At 44.9% G+C, this 15,000-nt stretch overlaps 3 protein-coding genes across 3 annotated transcripts; 2 read left to right on the forward strand and 1 right to left on the reverse strand.

Moving 5' to 3' along the window:
- Nucleotides 1–95: 95 nt before the first annotated feature.
- On the forward strand, nucleotides 96–3,166 carry LOC134188335 (uncharacterized). The gene is made up of 3 exons (XM_062656531.1): nucleotides 96–169; nucleotides 244–480; nucleotides 546–3,166. Exons 1-3 carry the CDS (start codon nucleotides 106–108, stop codon nucleotides 3,068–3,070), a joined length of 2,826 nt encoding a protein of 941 aa, XP_062512515.1. The 5' UTR covers nucleotides 96–105; the 3' UTR covers nucleotides 3,071–3,166.
- A 3,988-nt stretch (nucleotides 3,167–7,154) lies between these two features.
- Nucleotides 7,155–12,162, forward strand: LOC134188336 (adenomatous polyposis coli protein-like). The gene is given in 10 exon segments (XM_062656532.1): nucleotides 7,155–7,289; nucleotides 7,523–7,705; nucleotides 7,907–8,024; nucleotides 8,158–8,346; nucleotides 8,643–8,834; nucleotides 8,887–8,952; nucleotides 9,699–10,010; nucleotides 10,445–10,932; nucleotides 10,934–10,963; nucleotides 11,032–12,162. Coding segments are annotated over 10 exon segments (2,208 nt in total). The 5' UTR covers nucleotides 7,155–7,199; the 3' UTR covers nucleotides 11,572–12,162.
- Nucleotides 12,163–12,259: 97 nt separating this feature from the next.
- On the reverse strand, nucleotides 12,260–13,770 carry LOC134187969 (uncharacterized). The gene is made up of 2 exons (XM_062656150.1): nucleotides 13,511–13,770; nucleotides 12,260–12,704 (listed from the first exon to the last, which is right to left on the reverse strand). The coding sequence occupies exons 1-2, from the start codon at nucleotides 13,737–13,739 to the stop codon at nucleotides 12,400–12,402; spliced, it is 534 nt and encodes a 177-aa protein (XP_062512134.1). The 5' UTR covers nucleotides 13,740–13,770; the 3' UTR covers nucleotides 12,260–12,399.
- Nucleotides 13,771–15,000: the final 1,230 nt, after the last annotated feature.

The following is a 15,000-nucleotide window of genomic DNA, read 5'->3' on the forward strand; positions in this document are numbered from 1 at the left end:
TCAGCAACAGCTGCACGTTGTGTTGTCACATAGTATAGTTAGAAGTGATAAGAAATATATAAAGTAATATTATGTGGCTTATTGTGGATAGCAAGGGAGAAACTCATGTACTGCCGTTCAATGCAGGAGATAACCAATGTTACAAAACAGTCTGCCAATGACCAGCAAGGTATTTAGCTACTCAATGTATTTCATCTAAATTGCTTTATCCATATGAGCTCACAATTGTTGCTTTACTTTTAGCATCTGAGAGTGAATGGCTCAAATTGATAGCCAAGTCACTAAATGGTAAAGAAGTGCAATTGAAAGCAAAAGCATCTGATACTATTGCCACACTGAAGAAGCAACTTGGTAGCAAGGACGATTCTTCATCCATGGATCAACTGCTCGTTGTGAATGGAAAACAATTACGTGATGAGCAAACATTGTCTGAGGCAGGATTGACTAATGGAATGACACTAAATTGTGTCTCTTGTCCAAGTGAGTTAATCTTGTCACTCCAGATAGATTGTAGTATACAGACTGTAGCTGTGATATTGTTTTAGGGGTTGTGACGAGCATGGGCTCCGATGTTGGCGAGTTATTTGTGCGAGCTCTAGAGCAAGGATCGATTGAAATAACGCGAGTCAAGATTGTCATCGTGGGCAAGGACAGAACGGGGAAGACGTCTTTCAAACGATCCTTGCTCAATGAGAAGTTCCAGGTATGTGAAGCGAGCACACCCGTGGCTAAGGCAGAAGTGGCCGTTTGTGAAGCATGCAACTGGAGTGCTTTGCATGACAAAGACCAGCAATTTTTAGACAGACAAATAGCTAGAGCAGCGATCCGTGCACAGCATGCTTCTAATGTAAACGAGGCAGGTAGTAAAGATGCCGACAATGAAGATGGACAAACTGCAAACGCTCAATTTGGCACAAACACAAGCAAGCCGAGTGAAGCCGAGTTGAGTCAAGATACTGCAATCAAGACAAACACACACAAACTAGACAAAGAAGCTGCGTCTATTGGTGATGGCGAAAGCAGCACGAGCAACGACAAACTGGACGAAGCCATTGTCCTGACCGAAGGAATCGGTCGTGCGATAAAGCAGTTTCAAAGCAATCCCGATATTCTGAAGCAAGAAGAATCAAAAGTTTACCATACCATCTGGGATTTAGGAGGTCAGGAACTCCTACTTCCTGGTCAACAACAAGCCATCACACCGAGAAGTATTGTTTTTCTCGTGTTTGATGCAAGGAAGTTTCTCAATGACGAGGCTGAATCGTTCCATCGTTCTTCCCCTGACTCGGCAGAAACTCCGATTCCTAACATGTGGATCGAAAAGAATTACGATGCTTTGTCTTTATGGGGATCTACGACTTTCTTGGCAAGAGCCGAAGGTCACCATTTAATTGATTCTCTTGACAAGTCATTGGCATGCGCATTGCCCATTATGTTCTTGATTGGAACACATATCGCCGAAGTCAGTCAAGAAATGATAGAGAAGCAGAATAAATTTCTGTCTGAGAAGTTTTTTGATCAGGAATTTTCGGAGCACATCTACCGACCAAGCCAGCAGCCTGATGATTGGTTTTTCCGTGTTGAAAACTCGGTGTCCGATCCAGAATCTCCAAACGAGGATCCGGGTGTAGTTGCAGTGAAAGAAGTCATTGGAAAGGTGACAAATTCTGTGTCATTTAAAAGTTTGATACCAGCGACTTGGGCGGTGCTGGAGAAAATCTGCGATGGTCTAGAAGAGAAGATGGGCAGTGCCTTGTCTAGTGTCAATGTTATCTTGGCTTTGGCCAATCGATTGTGTCGTATCTCTGAAGAGAAAGAAGTGCGTGCGGCTCTGGTGTATTTGGATGACGCTGGATCAGTAATATTTCCTCAGAAGAGTGAGAAATTGAAGGATACGGTCGTCACCAAACCCAATTGGTTGTTCAAAGTTTTTTCAGTTATTGCATCAGTCTATTTCCCTTCTGGGTTCTTTTATCATCAGTGGCGTCATGCCAAGAAAACAGGAATCGTTAGCTGGGAGCTGATGAAGGATTGCCTCAGAAAGGCAGGAGTAAAAGAAGAAGAATACGAAGTCGTATTGAATTTGTTGAATTGCTTCTATTTGCTCTCCCCTAAATCTCCACCATCTCAACTAGCAATTTCTTATGAAACGGAATACTTTGTTGCTTGTCTGCTGGAGTCTGACCCAAACTCGCCACTAGCAGCTGCTGCTCCAGTCAATCCTGACGATCTCAAACCATTCTCACTCATTATTTCTCCTTGCCAAATTGCATTTATTCCCGAGCAGTTGCATTTCAGGCTAATGACCTGTTGCATTGAGGAATATCCTGATGAGCCGATGTTGACACGTCATCACTCTGTGTATCGAGTTGAGCGAGATGTCACATTAGCAATGGCTTATTATTCCAAGAAATACATCATTTTGACCATTGACACAACAAGACCATGCCATGAAATTGCTTCCTTATGTACAGGCATCCGTCTGTTCATAACCGAAAAGCTTGATGAAGTGAAGAAACCAGGATTGCCTAATTTCCACTTTTCAGTAAACATTCAACCTTCAGGACCAGCTGTTCCTGTTGATCCCACTAAGCTAGTATGTATAGACGAGTACAAAGCAAGTGAAGACACACCACTAAGAGTAAACATCAGCAGACTTGATGTGAAATTAGATCCAAATGAAAAAGCTGCATTAGACTGTTGGTTTCATGAAGAAAAATATGATGTTCCTAGCGGAACAATACAACAGATGCTAAAGTATAGGTCAGCCAACATATGCACATCTAATGAGATTACAGAAGTGGCAAGCAAACTTTCTGCTCGTTGGGAGGAACTTGTTTCCCATTTGTCTTCTTCCTTATTTACGATCAACAAAATAGAAGAGATAAAAGGAGAGAACAGGGACAAGTTCTTTTTGCAAGCTCGAAAGGCACTAGACATGTGGACAAACCAACTTGGTCGCAATGCCAGTCGCCAATTACTGATAAAGACCATATGTGACATTGGGTGTAGATTGCAAGCGGAAGAAGTTTTTGGTTATCGCTTGGTAGAATATGTTTCCTTGCTGTAAAAAGGGATTGTTGTATTTTGTAGGTTTTGTACTGTTATTTTGATATACCACATTTTAGTTAACATTTGCTGTTTCTATCATTGGAACAGCTTTGCACTATTTTGTCCAGTAGATTTGGTTGACTCAGTTGGCAGTGTTTTTGCTGCTCCTGCTGCTGCTGTTATTGTTGTTGTTGCTGCTGCTGCTGCTCTTGGTGCTGCCTTTATTGTTGTTGCTGCCATTGTTGCCAATACCAATGCCAGCGTGGTGACATATATTTTATTGGCACAGAGGTCAGTATACTATTGGCTTCATCTGTACTAGGAGTACAAAATGTATAATTAACATGGCTTATAAGTTAGGGTTACTAAATTACCCTTACCCAGTCTCCAATGAAACTAATGACCAACAATGGTACTGCAATCCCTATTTTGTCTCTGTGGGCTAATCTACTTATGATGTAACCAACTCTCATTAGTGGTCTACAGAATGCTGTCTGTCAAGTTTGTCTGTTTACCTAAACAACATCTTAATTAATAGAGCAGATCACAAAGACTGCCCGTCATTTCTGAGGCAGCTGTCTAACCTGGAGCACACTATGTAATGCAAACAATATCAACCAATCAGCAACCGTGGAACACCCACGCTTTTGGGACAGGTTACAACCTACATGGCTGCCTTCTATGTTGAGTATTGGTTGCAAACTTGTCTCCCTTCCTGTTGCTCTTTCCTACAGCATCTGTGTGCATTCCATATCTCTGCAAGTGTAAATGTAGTTTATAATGATTAAATAAAGTAGGAGTTAGTGGTTTTGCTCTATTATCTACTATCCTAAGTAGTTAGTTAGAGTTTAGCACTCTACTCTAGTCTGATGTGGTGAAACCGAGTGTCTAAACACACACTAGAATCATGGCCAAGTTCGGCTAAGGCTGGTGCCTTGGTGTGGCACCAGGAACGCACCTTGCTGCCCAATCGAATGACACAGTTGCAGAACTGGTTTGAAGCTACATAATACATACACACGAGTATTAGTACATACATCTACATCTATCGCATACATTTATACCATCTAAACATATACATGTATACCTACATGCATACATACATACTCATGTATGTATGTACATGTGTCATCATGATACACGTGCATGCATGTATGCACAGGTAGGCAAGCACATGTACAGACACCTACTTTATAGTGACGCTTTGTGTTCTGCCTGCTCGGTTGGTGCCCCAAGACCAGACCAGCATCTGCTGCAACCTGTGGCACCATAGCGCTAGTTGGCCACCCATGACATCCCATCAGTGTAACTGCATGCATATTAGTAGCCATTTAGGTTTTGAGTGACAGTAGCGCACGCTAGACTCATGTCTATACATTCACGATCACGTGATGGTACCGCCTTCTACCACAGTCGACTACATTCCAATCATGTTCTTTCTACATACCGGAAACGGATCAACAACATGAACCAATCATCGATCGGAACGCCCACGCGTTGCGACACGTTGCAACCCGCACGCCGTCGAGTCTTGCCTGTTTGCTCGTACTTCGCACGCACGATCATCTCCATCATTTCATCCCTCTTCGTCGCTCGCTTGACCACAGGAGAGACAACTGAGAGGCAGTGACGTGTGAGAGGTAAGATACTTTTCACGCTCGCCATTTGTGGCCCGTTTTGTCTCTAGACGAAGAGAAACGACATCGACGCTCGCGGAGATGATCGCATATCGTAACAGCGACCGCTGTTTGTCTCGCCTGCCTTTCTACGTTGCGTATTGACTGCAAACTTGTCTCTCTTCCTGTTGCTCTTTCCTATCTGTTTGCATTCTTCGTCTTGTGCGATGTGCCGCGTCGATCGGCGTCTCGGCTCGCGGTCGCGTCGTCTCGTTTCGTACTTTGTCAGTGTGACGGTTTGTGTTGCAGCTCGCAGAGTGAATGCACAATGGCAGAATCGACGTCGGAATCTCGTCGGACGAGCGAGCTTGCGTCGACGCACGACGCGTCGTCTGATGCGAGCGGAAAGGTTTGTTGTGTAGTGCCGTAAACGTCTCATGTGTGTGTGTGTGTGTGTGTGTGTGTGTGTGTGTGTGTGTGTGTGTGCGAGCTGTCGTTAATGCTCACGAGGTGAGAAATTTGGGTTGGTGGGTGAGTGGGCGTGGTCGCTTGTTGAGGTGATGGGGTGAGCTCTTCTTGTTGTAATAGACTCTAGGGTGCACTCGTGTCTCGATTGGTTGCTATGTGAGAATGGCGGGAAGTATTACAGACCGTTCTGGCGTTGGGAAATGAAGACAGGAGGGAAGTATGCTAGAGATGCGTTCTGGGGACTGCCCCTGAGGTTGTTTCCGACTTTCTCGTTCATACGCGACATTCCACGTCGATATTTTACGTCCCGCCAATACTGGCCCTTCGACCTACTTTCATTCATCGTTCCCTAATCGACGAGATGACGAAAGTTCTTTCGTTGTTCGCATCGTTTTGTGTGATAAACAGTTCATTGTGGTTTGAAATGGGCGGGCGTTCGACAAGAAGCCGCGTTAGGACTGCGTTTTATGTAACGCCGGCTGGTCCAATCAACATGCCCAACATTCCGTCCTGATGACGGACGCATGCGCACGACGAACGATGATGTTTATTTTGAATATTTGGCATACTAATGCACAGCATGGATTTCCGTGTTTGGTTTATTTCATTTTTGTGGAAGTGGTAGGAGTCTAGAGAATCCGGCTGAGACCACATGTAACTACACCTGATACTCATGGGCATGTTTGGGCGGAAGATGTTGTGGTCACTTGAATGAATTAGTGATGATGACATTTGAAGGCTTTAGTTTACCTTGGTGAATGAATTTGTTGTCTGTTGAAGCTAGGAATTGGTTCAAAGCCGGCACTATTAGCTTCTCTTGTATAGACACCAATCAGTCATGCTTCCTTTCACTGTAGTTTTGATTTCTTTTTAAAAGTTGGGATTCCTGATGTGACCTATTGTGTGGATGAGGAGTAGGTGTGTTGCCGTAATGGTGTGATGCAATAGGGGTGCTTGGGTTCGAACAGTGGGGACCTTCCGCTAATGTCTCCGGTCTGTCAGTCTGTCTGCAAACTGACTGACTTGCTCAGCATTGGTTGTCATTGACAGATGCTTGGCATGCCTAGATAATGGACACTGAATGCGCACAGTGGCAACAGAAACCAGAAAGATGACTGAAATGAGGAAATCGTTGAAAACACTTAGCAGGGATAGTGAAACAACAGCCACAGCAATTCAAGTTTTTGCAAGTGCAACTCTCTCACCTTTGAGCTGGATTCGTCTATCTTATGCAGCTCCAATTGCATCACTTTTTATGGGCTGGTGTTCCACAAATGTGCTCAGTTATTCGTAAACATTGCTATCTTGGATATGGAAGGGTGTGATAAGGGTGTGATGAGATAATTTGTTTACCTTCTTCCTCTGATGAGATCTTGACCCATGAAGATTTGAAGCCGTTCAACAGATACGTTATTGTATCGAGCTTGATGTAATTGTGCGATGAACAATAGGATGTTTGTGTGCGATGTATGTGTTTGAGTTTGAGTTGGACGTGTTGGTGTTTGCACTTGGAGAAAGCGAGGGTTGTATGATGATGTGATGGGTAGTGGATGGTGTAGGAGTGAGGTAGTCGGCATTAGGATGGGTTGGGTTGTTGTAATGAGTGGAGACATGCTGTCTGTAGTGAGGACAGAACGATGAGTCATGGGGTGTGCAAAATATATTTTTTGAGGTTTTGATTTGTTGGTTGGTTGTCTTGAGTATTTGTGTGTTCATTGCTGTCTTTGTGTTGTGTATGTGTGAGTGTTTGTGTGTATGTGCGTGTAAGTGTGTGCATCATGTGTGTGTGTGTGTGTGTGTGTGTGTGTGTGTTTGGATGTGGGTGTGAACATGTACAGATATCCACATCTCATGTATTTCCTCTCTCTTCAACAGATCAGTTATCGATTTCCGTCGATGCATCAGCAAGGCGTGATGCTTCGAAGAGTAGACTCACCAGTATTAGCTGCAGGGATTGGTCTCCACTCTCGTCCGACTAGTGATCACATGAACGTCAACGGAAAGTCTCCGCCTCCGATATCATACGTGCAGCTGACAAATCAGCGAGCACAAATAGTGTATGACATGACTTGTGAAGACGAGGAGAGAGAAAAGTTTGAGGTCAAGTTGAAGGAGTTGAGACAACAATTGGATATGTTACTACAGACTGAACAGGTGAGGTATTGTGTATGATAATGGACATATTGATGCACATGATAGGCATGAGATGGTTTGGTAGAGATGATAACGTGATGGGTAATCGGCTGGACAGACAAGTAGACACACAGATACACATGGTGACTGACAGACAGACAGACAGACAGACAGACGAATAGATATGTAGGCAACTATATGGATGGTTGTTGGTCATTTAAAGCAGTATGGTAATAAATCTATTTTATTTATAGAACGACTTATCATTGGATATCAAGTTACAAATGTCAGACATTTATCTGACAATGCAGACACAGTTGGGCTCGTCTGAAGAATGTCGTCAAAGGAAAGAGTTTAGAGAAAATCAACTGCGTTACATTGACCAGATGCTCTCTGAGGGAAACTTGCAAGGTGATCATGATGGAGGAACTGATGAGGTACCTAGACATGCATCCCTTCCATCCATACAGTCTAGTGTATATGAGATGCATCCCTCTAATACAATAGTCTAGTGTATTGTGAGATGCATCCCTCCAATACAATAGTCTAATTTATTGTGAGATGCATCCCTTCAATACAATAGTCTAGTGTATTGTGAGATACATTCTTTCAAAAATGTCTGACATACTAATTTGTAGGTAAAAGACTACACTACTGATGACAGCCGAGAAAGGCCTGTCAAGGTACATCGTAGTAACACGTTTGCGGAGAGCAGTGGAAGAAGAATGTACCCAACGAATTCGTCTGGTGTTCCTGGTACGGCAGACCATAGATTGCTTGCTTGTGGCTGTTCATCTATATGTGTTTGTCTGTTTGTTTGTGAGTTGCCTCTGTGTGTTTATCAGCGATTTGTGTGGTCTTAGCAATTTTTTTATTTTATTGTTGTTAGGCAAGATTCTATGGCGTCGTCCATCTCCTAATCAGAATGGTATTCACATTCGTCAGAGAAGCAATCCAGAACAAGGACGGCTAGCTCACGAGTTGATGATGAGATCTCGTGTGGATCCTGCTTCATCAGTAGGCGATCTACCTGCAAACTTTCCTGCATTGGGTGCAAGGAGAAGCTCACGATCACCACGTGAGAGCGATATACTATGACACTTGAGATTTGCTGAGAGATGCATCTCTCCAATACAATAGTCTTATGTATTGTGAGATGCATCCCTCTAATAAAATAGTCTAGTGTATTGTGAGATGCATCCCTCCAATACAATAGTTTAATGTATTGTGAGATGCATCACTCCAATGCAATAGTTAATATATTGTGAGATGCATCCCTCCAATACAGTAGTCTAATGTATTGTGAGATGCATGATTCCTATACTCAAATTGATATTTATTTCAAAGTTATTTACGTCAATGTTTGTCGTACAGGTCAGAGTAATGAACACCTTGACACATCAGCAACCAGCATCAATTCATTCAATCTTCAAGGACGTGCCAGCACCAATGCATCTCTCCAGTCTCTTGACATGTCGTATCCACATCATTCTATATCAGCCGCCGACTCATATTTGTCCTCATCAGCTCATTGTGAGCTTTCTCGCTTTGATTCATCCTTCAATGGTTGTTTCATCTATTGGAAGTTTGTCTGGTCATCATAGCCGTTCATCATCAGCTGATTATAATGATTTGAGGGGCGAGTTGAGAGGAACACAGTTTGGAGATCAGAGGATGGGAGCAGGTGAGGTCTATTGTAGTCACTGGTGGTGTGTGTATTGGGGTTTACAGCCAGAATGATAAGTGGGTTGTGCTGGTTGTTTGACTGTAGTGACAAGCAGTGACAAGTTGTATACCGATTGGCAGGTTGTTACAGGCACTGTGACAGTGTGGAGATTTAGCATTGTAGGCAGAGAAGCTGACAGACAGACAGACGTACAGACGGACAGACGGATGAACACAGACAGACGGACAGACAGCCAGACAGAGAGAGAGAGGCTAATAGACAGACAGACAGACAGACAAACAGATGGACAGACACACAAACAGACAACCAGATGGATAAACTGACAGACACACTAGACAACTAAACAGACAAAAACAGTCAGACAGACAGACAGATGGACTGACAGACAGACGGACAGATAAATGGACAGACACACTAGTCAACTAACAGACAGAGACAGGCAGACAGACAGTCAGATGAACAGATGGACTGACAGAGACAGCCAGCCAGACATATAAATGGACAGACACACTAGACAACTAAACAGGCAGAGACAAGCAAAGAGACAGACAGGCAGATGGATTGACTGACAGACAGACAGACAGTCAGGTGGACAGATGGATGGACACAGACAGATAGACACACAGACACACAGACAACTAAACAGACAGAGACAGACAGGCAGCCAGACATAGACAGATAGACAGAGATTATATTGTTAGCATCAACATTACATCAACATCATTCGAGTTTATTTATTTTAGTTTCCAAGCCTCATCGTTCTCTTTCAACTCGTCTCACGTCTCTTGCTGCCGACGGTTCTCTTGCTTCTAAAGTTGACATGATCCAGTCTCTTCTGACGATGCTGAGATCTTCAGACCAAGACGAGATGTCGCGCACTCTCCTCACAATGGCAAACAGCAAGGAAAGCTGCGTGGCAATGAGGCAGTCGGGTTGCATTCCACTGTTGCTGCAGATACTGCATCCGAGAGGGGAGGACGGAGTTACTGTTAGATCGAGCAGGGAGGCGAAGATGAGAGCTACGGCGACGCTACACAACATCATTCATCTGCAAGGTGAGTTGTGTAGTGGCTTGATGTAGGTTGGGTGGGCAGCTGGTTAGTCTGTTGTGTGTTGATTTGTCTGTCTATTTATCTGTTTGTGCATCCATTTGTCTGTCTGTTTGTGTGTCTATCTGTCTGTCTGTCTGTCTGTCTGTGTCTGTCTGTCTGTTTGTCTGTCTGTCTGTCTGTCTGTTTGTCAATCCTCATATATTTCAAACATGAACACTACTACAGGCTAATGAAGAGAAGGTGAGTTTAAGCAGGCTCTATGCGGCCACTACAACTATACTGCTATCTATACCTAATGTATGTAAAATTGTGTGACAAAGTCATCTACAGTGTTACAACTATTAAAGGTCTGTTTGTCTGTCTGTCTGTTTGTTTGTCTGTTCATTCATTTAATTATCTGTCTGTCTCACTTTCATTTCATTGTTATCACATGACAGGACACTCTCATGAATCAGTTCGAGAGATGAATGTCCTTCAACTCCTCGAACAAGTTCGTACCCTCACCGACATTCGTCGTTTACAAGTCGAAAAGGCCACCAATCGACGCGACATCCCTCTCACATCAGCCAACATGAAGCTGATGGCAGAACAACAACGTCCCGGTCACAGCATCGAATCACTCATGCAGCTCTCCTACAAACAAGAATATCGTCCGGCCATTCTGTTACTCGGTGGGGTCTACGCGGTCGGCGAGCTTCTAGAGGCCGATCACAAAGCAATGGCTACGTCTGTGATGTCACGTGACGATTCAAATATCAACAGGCTACATCCGGGTACCGACCTGCATAGACACTGCTGTGTGATTTTGACAAACTTGACGTTCGGCGGAGCGGCTGTGAAGATCGAATTGTGCCGTATGATCAACTGTCTCCACATCATCGTGCTCCAACTCGAGTCGCATTCGGAGGAGCTTGTGAAAGCGGCGGGGAAACATCCTGAGAAATCTGTCGTGGAACGTGGAAGAGTTCGCCAAGAAATCTCTTCGTTCGTGTAACACGGTGGATGGGATCGTCCGTGCGTGTAGACGTGCACAAGAGGAGACGACGTTGCGGGCGTTGATGAGAGCGTTGTGAATCTTTTGGCGTTCAAGGAAAACAAGGCGGATATCTGTGCGGAGTCAGGAGGTCTGAAGCTTATTCTTCATCTTCTAAAGCATTGGACGAGTGCGAGATACTCGGAAGATATCGTACAGAATGCGGCCGGGATCCTACTGAATATCTCGAGTTATGTCTCGTTGCGAGAAGCCTACAGACAGAGACAGAGAGAGAGCGGTCTGTATCAGGTTCTCGTCGAGTTGCTCAAGTTGGACAGTCCGGAGATGCTCGAGAAGGTGTGCGGCATCTTGTGGAATCTCTCCTCACGTAGCGCCGCCGATCAATCGAAGCTTTGGGATCTAGGAGCGGTTCCCGCTCTGCACAGGCTCACGAAGTCTGTCAAGGATCCGAAAATTCAAAAGGCAGCTGCGCAGGCGTTGAAGAATCTCATGCAAGCGAAAGGCGGTGGATTAGGTGGCGTCGTCGAGGCAACTGGGAGTCGGAATGGATGCGTCTCTATTACAGGGTAATCAACTAGTCGTGCGTCTGGTCATACAAGCGGGTTGGACGGTTCACTATTGAATGCCTCCTCCCTTCAACGATCGAGTAATCCCCCACCCAAACCAAGGAGAATGCTAGTGAATCAAAGTTTCGATGTGAATGACGTTAGGAGTCATGCCATTCACCTACTTGGCTCACACACGCCTCCATTGTCACGAGAATCCCAGCCGAACTCTCGATCTCATTCTCGTTCTCAATCGAAGTTTTTAGTTGTGTGTGTTTATGTTTTGAAAGGATGAATGGAAGATGGGTGAGGAGAAGCAAGGAGACGGATTTCTACAGCATGGGAGTCACCCTGTTGGAGCTGCATGTTTACTGTTCGATCACCTTCTAGGATCCTCCTCAGAGAGATGACCGAGTGCATCAACTATGACAGCAGAGACTGGTCACACTGGCATGTGATCATAACAGATGGCTGTGATGTCGACAAAGGGAAAAAAACTGGCAACTATGGGATGAGGATTTTCCTGTACAACAAGAGGCAAAATGAAAGCTGGACATTTGTGAGTGTGTGAGAAGGATATGTAGTGTTGGTATGAGTACATTAGCAAACTTTCCAACTGTGTCATCACGTGTGACAATAACTCTTCTAGCATATAGTCTCATGCTTACTGCATTACATCCTTGTCAGTCATTGGTATATATCACAATACAAATACAGCAATAATTGTTATACTCTAATCTATCTAATCAGTATTTGCACTATTATCACAAACCGACTGCAACACAAACTCGAGCACAGGCCTGGCATACCCAGACACCATTTTCATGTGCACATATTCACCAAGTTAGCTTTTTCATCTGTCCTGTCTGTATCCCTTTAATAGGTTGCAGGGCTGTGCTTGTGCTTCTTGTGTGTTGATCGTACCGGAACAAAATATATGCAGCAGATGCATGACTTTCTGATAGACTGAGGGGTCTGAGTTGTGCATGCTCACCACGTGTACCTTATGGGCCCTCGTATGCTGCAATGCCTTCTGCTCCAGTTTGTCCTGACACTCCTGCTGCTCTCCCATCTCTCTGTGCTGTGCTCCACATTCTCTACGATCTCCATGACTTTCGTCCACATCCGGTTGGTCCAATCGGTTCTGGACCTGGAGTTCTATGTGATCCACATTCAACCTTGGACACACACGCACGCACGTACGTGCACGCACACACACACACACACACACACACACACACACACACACACACACACACACACACACACACACAATGGACAAATGTCAAGCCCTCCATGTCGTTCGACGTCGACTATAGGGTCAGTTACGGAGATAGCTCCCCCTGCCTCCAGAGACAGGGTCTCCATGCACTACGTGGAGGTTACAGGCCAGTGCTACAATCCACCTGGAGCTAGGCCAGAGTCATCCAGGGGCATTGACTATGGCGCAGCTCTGGGACTGGACACCAAGGCCCACATGTTCTCATCTGTTGCATGATGTTACTGCCAAGCCAGCGGTCATGTCCACCCCAGTCAAAGACCAGCTACTCATTTATACTCTTGAGTCGAGAGAAGCAATTGTGTGTAACTTTCTTGCTTAAGGAAATTATGCAATAGCTCGCCATCACTGTGACTTGAACTTGCAACCTGGATGTTTTCATTCTCCAAATGCACTCTAACCAAATGAGCTACAGCACGCACGCACGCACGCACACACACACACACACACACACACACACACACACACACACACAGTGACACACACCACACACACACACACACACACACACACACACACACACACACACACACACACACACACACACACACAGTGACACACCACACACACACACACACACACACACACACACACACACACACACACACACACACACACACACACACACACACACACACACACACACACACACACACACACGTATCATTCTTCTATATTCTCTTACTTTGCAGCCACATCTTGTCCTCCACGGCGACATCGTTGTTCTCGTTACTCGCCTCATGTTGTTGCTTGTGTTGCTGTGGGTGTATGGTGGTGGTGCTGCTTGCAGGCTGTTGTTGTTGTTGAAGTGCTCGTGCTGGTCCTGGTGCATGGGCTGGTGCAGTTCCTTTGTCTGTGCTGTTGTTGGGGGTTATGTTGTTAAGGCTGCCAGTACTGCTGCTGCTACTGCTCATAGAGTTTCTGCTGGTACTGCTGTTGGAAGTAGGAAAGATGATGTTGGGGACGGGGGGGGGGGGGGGGGGGGAGTACAAGTAATGTTGCTGATGTTGCTGTTGCTGAGGAATGTTGTGCAAGTGCCATTGCTACTGGTGCTGAATAGGGTTATGCAAATGCCAAAGCTGCTGCTGGGGGTGCCTGTGCGTTGATGCATGGCTGCAGTACTAGAAGAAAGAAAATGTATTAACATAAGTTGCAACATGCAAGGACGTTGTAATTAAACATACAGTACCATTAGGGTGCCAGTTTGGGTGCCACATTCTTTTTCTTCAAGCTTTGTCACACTTCAGTGGAAGGTTGTCGACCTAATGATACGGATGGACACTGCAATGTCTATTTGTATCTGTAGGTTTGGCTATTGATGATGTAATCAACTACAGACATGGGAAATGTCTAAATGGTGGCAAGGAGCACCACCACAATTGTTCAAGTGACAATCTAAATTGTTTATTGATGGCTGAATTCTCATAGCACAGCTGACAAACAAAGAGAGGTGGAGCCTTATGATGACATCACTTTTGTCTATTGGTCAGTAATGACGCCACTTCTCGTCTATTGGTCAAAATAGCTTCATTTGCATCTGCAATAATCAAATATAAATACGGTTGGTCTCACATCAGACCACTACTATCACCTTAGCCCGGATATCCAGGACTCGGGTAATTACCTATTATTAGCTGGTGGAAACTATGGTTTGAGAGATTGCGGCCACTTTCACAGTGCGCTTACAGTTACATGTAGTTGAACATGTACGACTATGCTCAATGGGGTGCTTGTGCGCGTGCACGTGTGTGTGTATGGGTGTGCACGTGCACGTGTGTGTGAAAGCACTCATCCCATATTTGTAACTGCATTTATATCCATTTTTAGCATGAATTCTCACTTTTCATCTGTTCTGTCTGTATCCCTTTAATAAGTCGCAGGGCCTTGCTAGTTGTGTGTTGATCGTACAGGAACAAAATATGCAGCAGATGCATGACTCTTTCCGATAGATCGAGGGGTCCGAGTTGTCCATGCTCACCACGTGTACCTTATGGGCCCTCGAGTCCTGCAATGCCTTCTGCTCCAGTTTGTCCTGACACTCCTGCTGCTCTCCCATCTCCCTGTGCTCCACATTCTCTAAGATCTCCACGACTTTCATTACATCTGATCGGTCCAATCGGTTCTACTGGAACTGGAGTTCTATGTGGTTCACATTCAACCTTGGACACACAAACA

Source organism: Corticium candelabrum, chromosome 12, assembly GCF_963422355.1.
Source record: "Corticium candelabrum chromosome 12, ooCorCand1.1, whole genome shotgun sequence".
Taxonomy (NCBI): Eukaryota; Metazoa; Porifera; class Homoscleromorpha; order Homosclerophorida; family Plakinidae; genus Corticium; species Corticium candelabrum.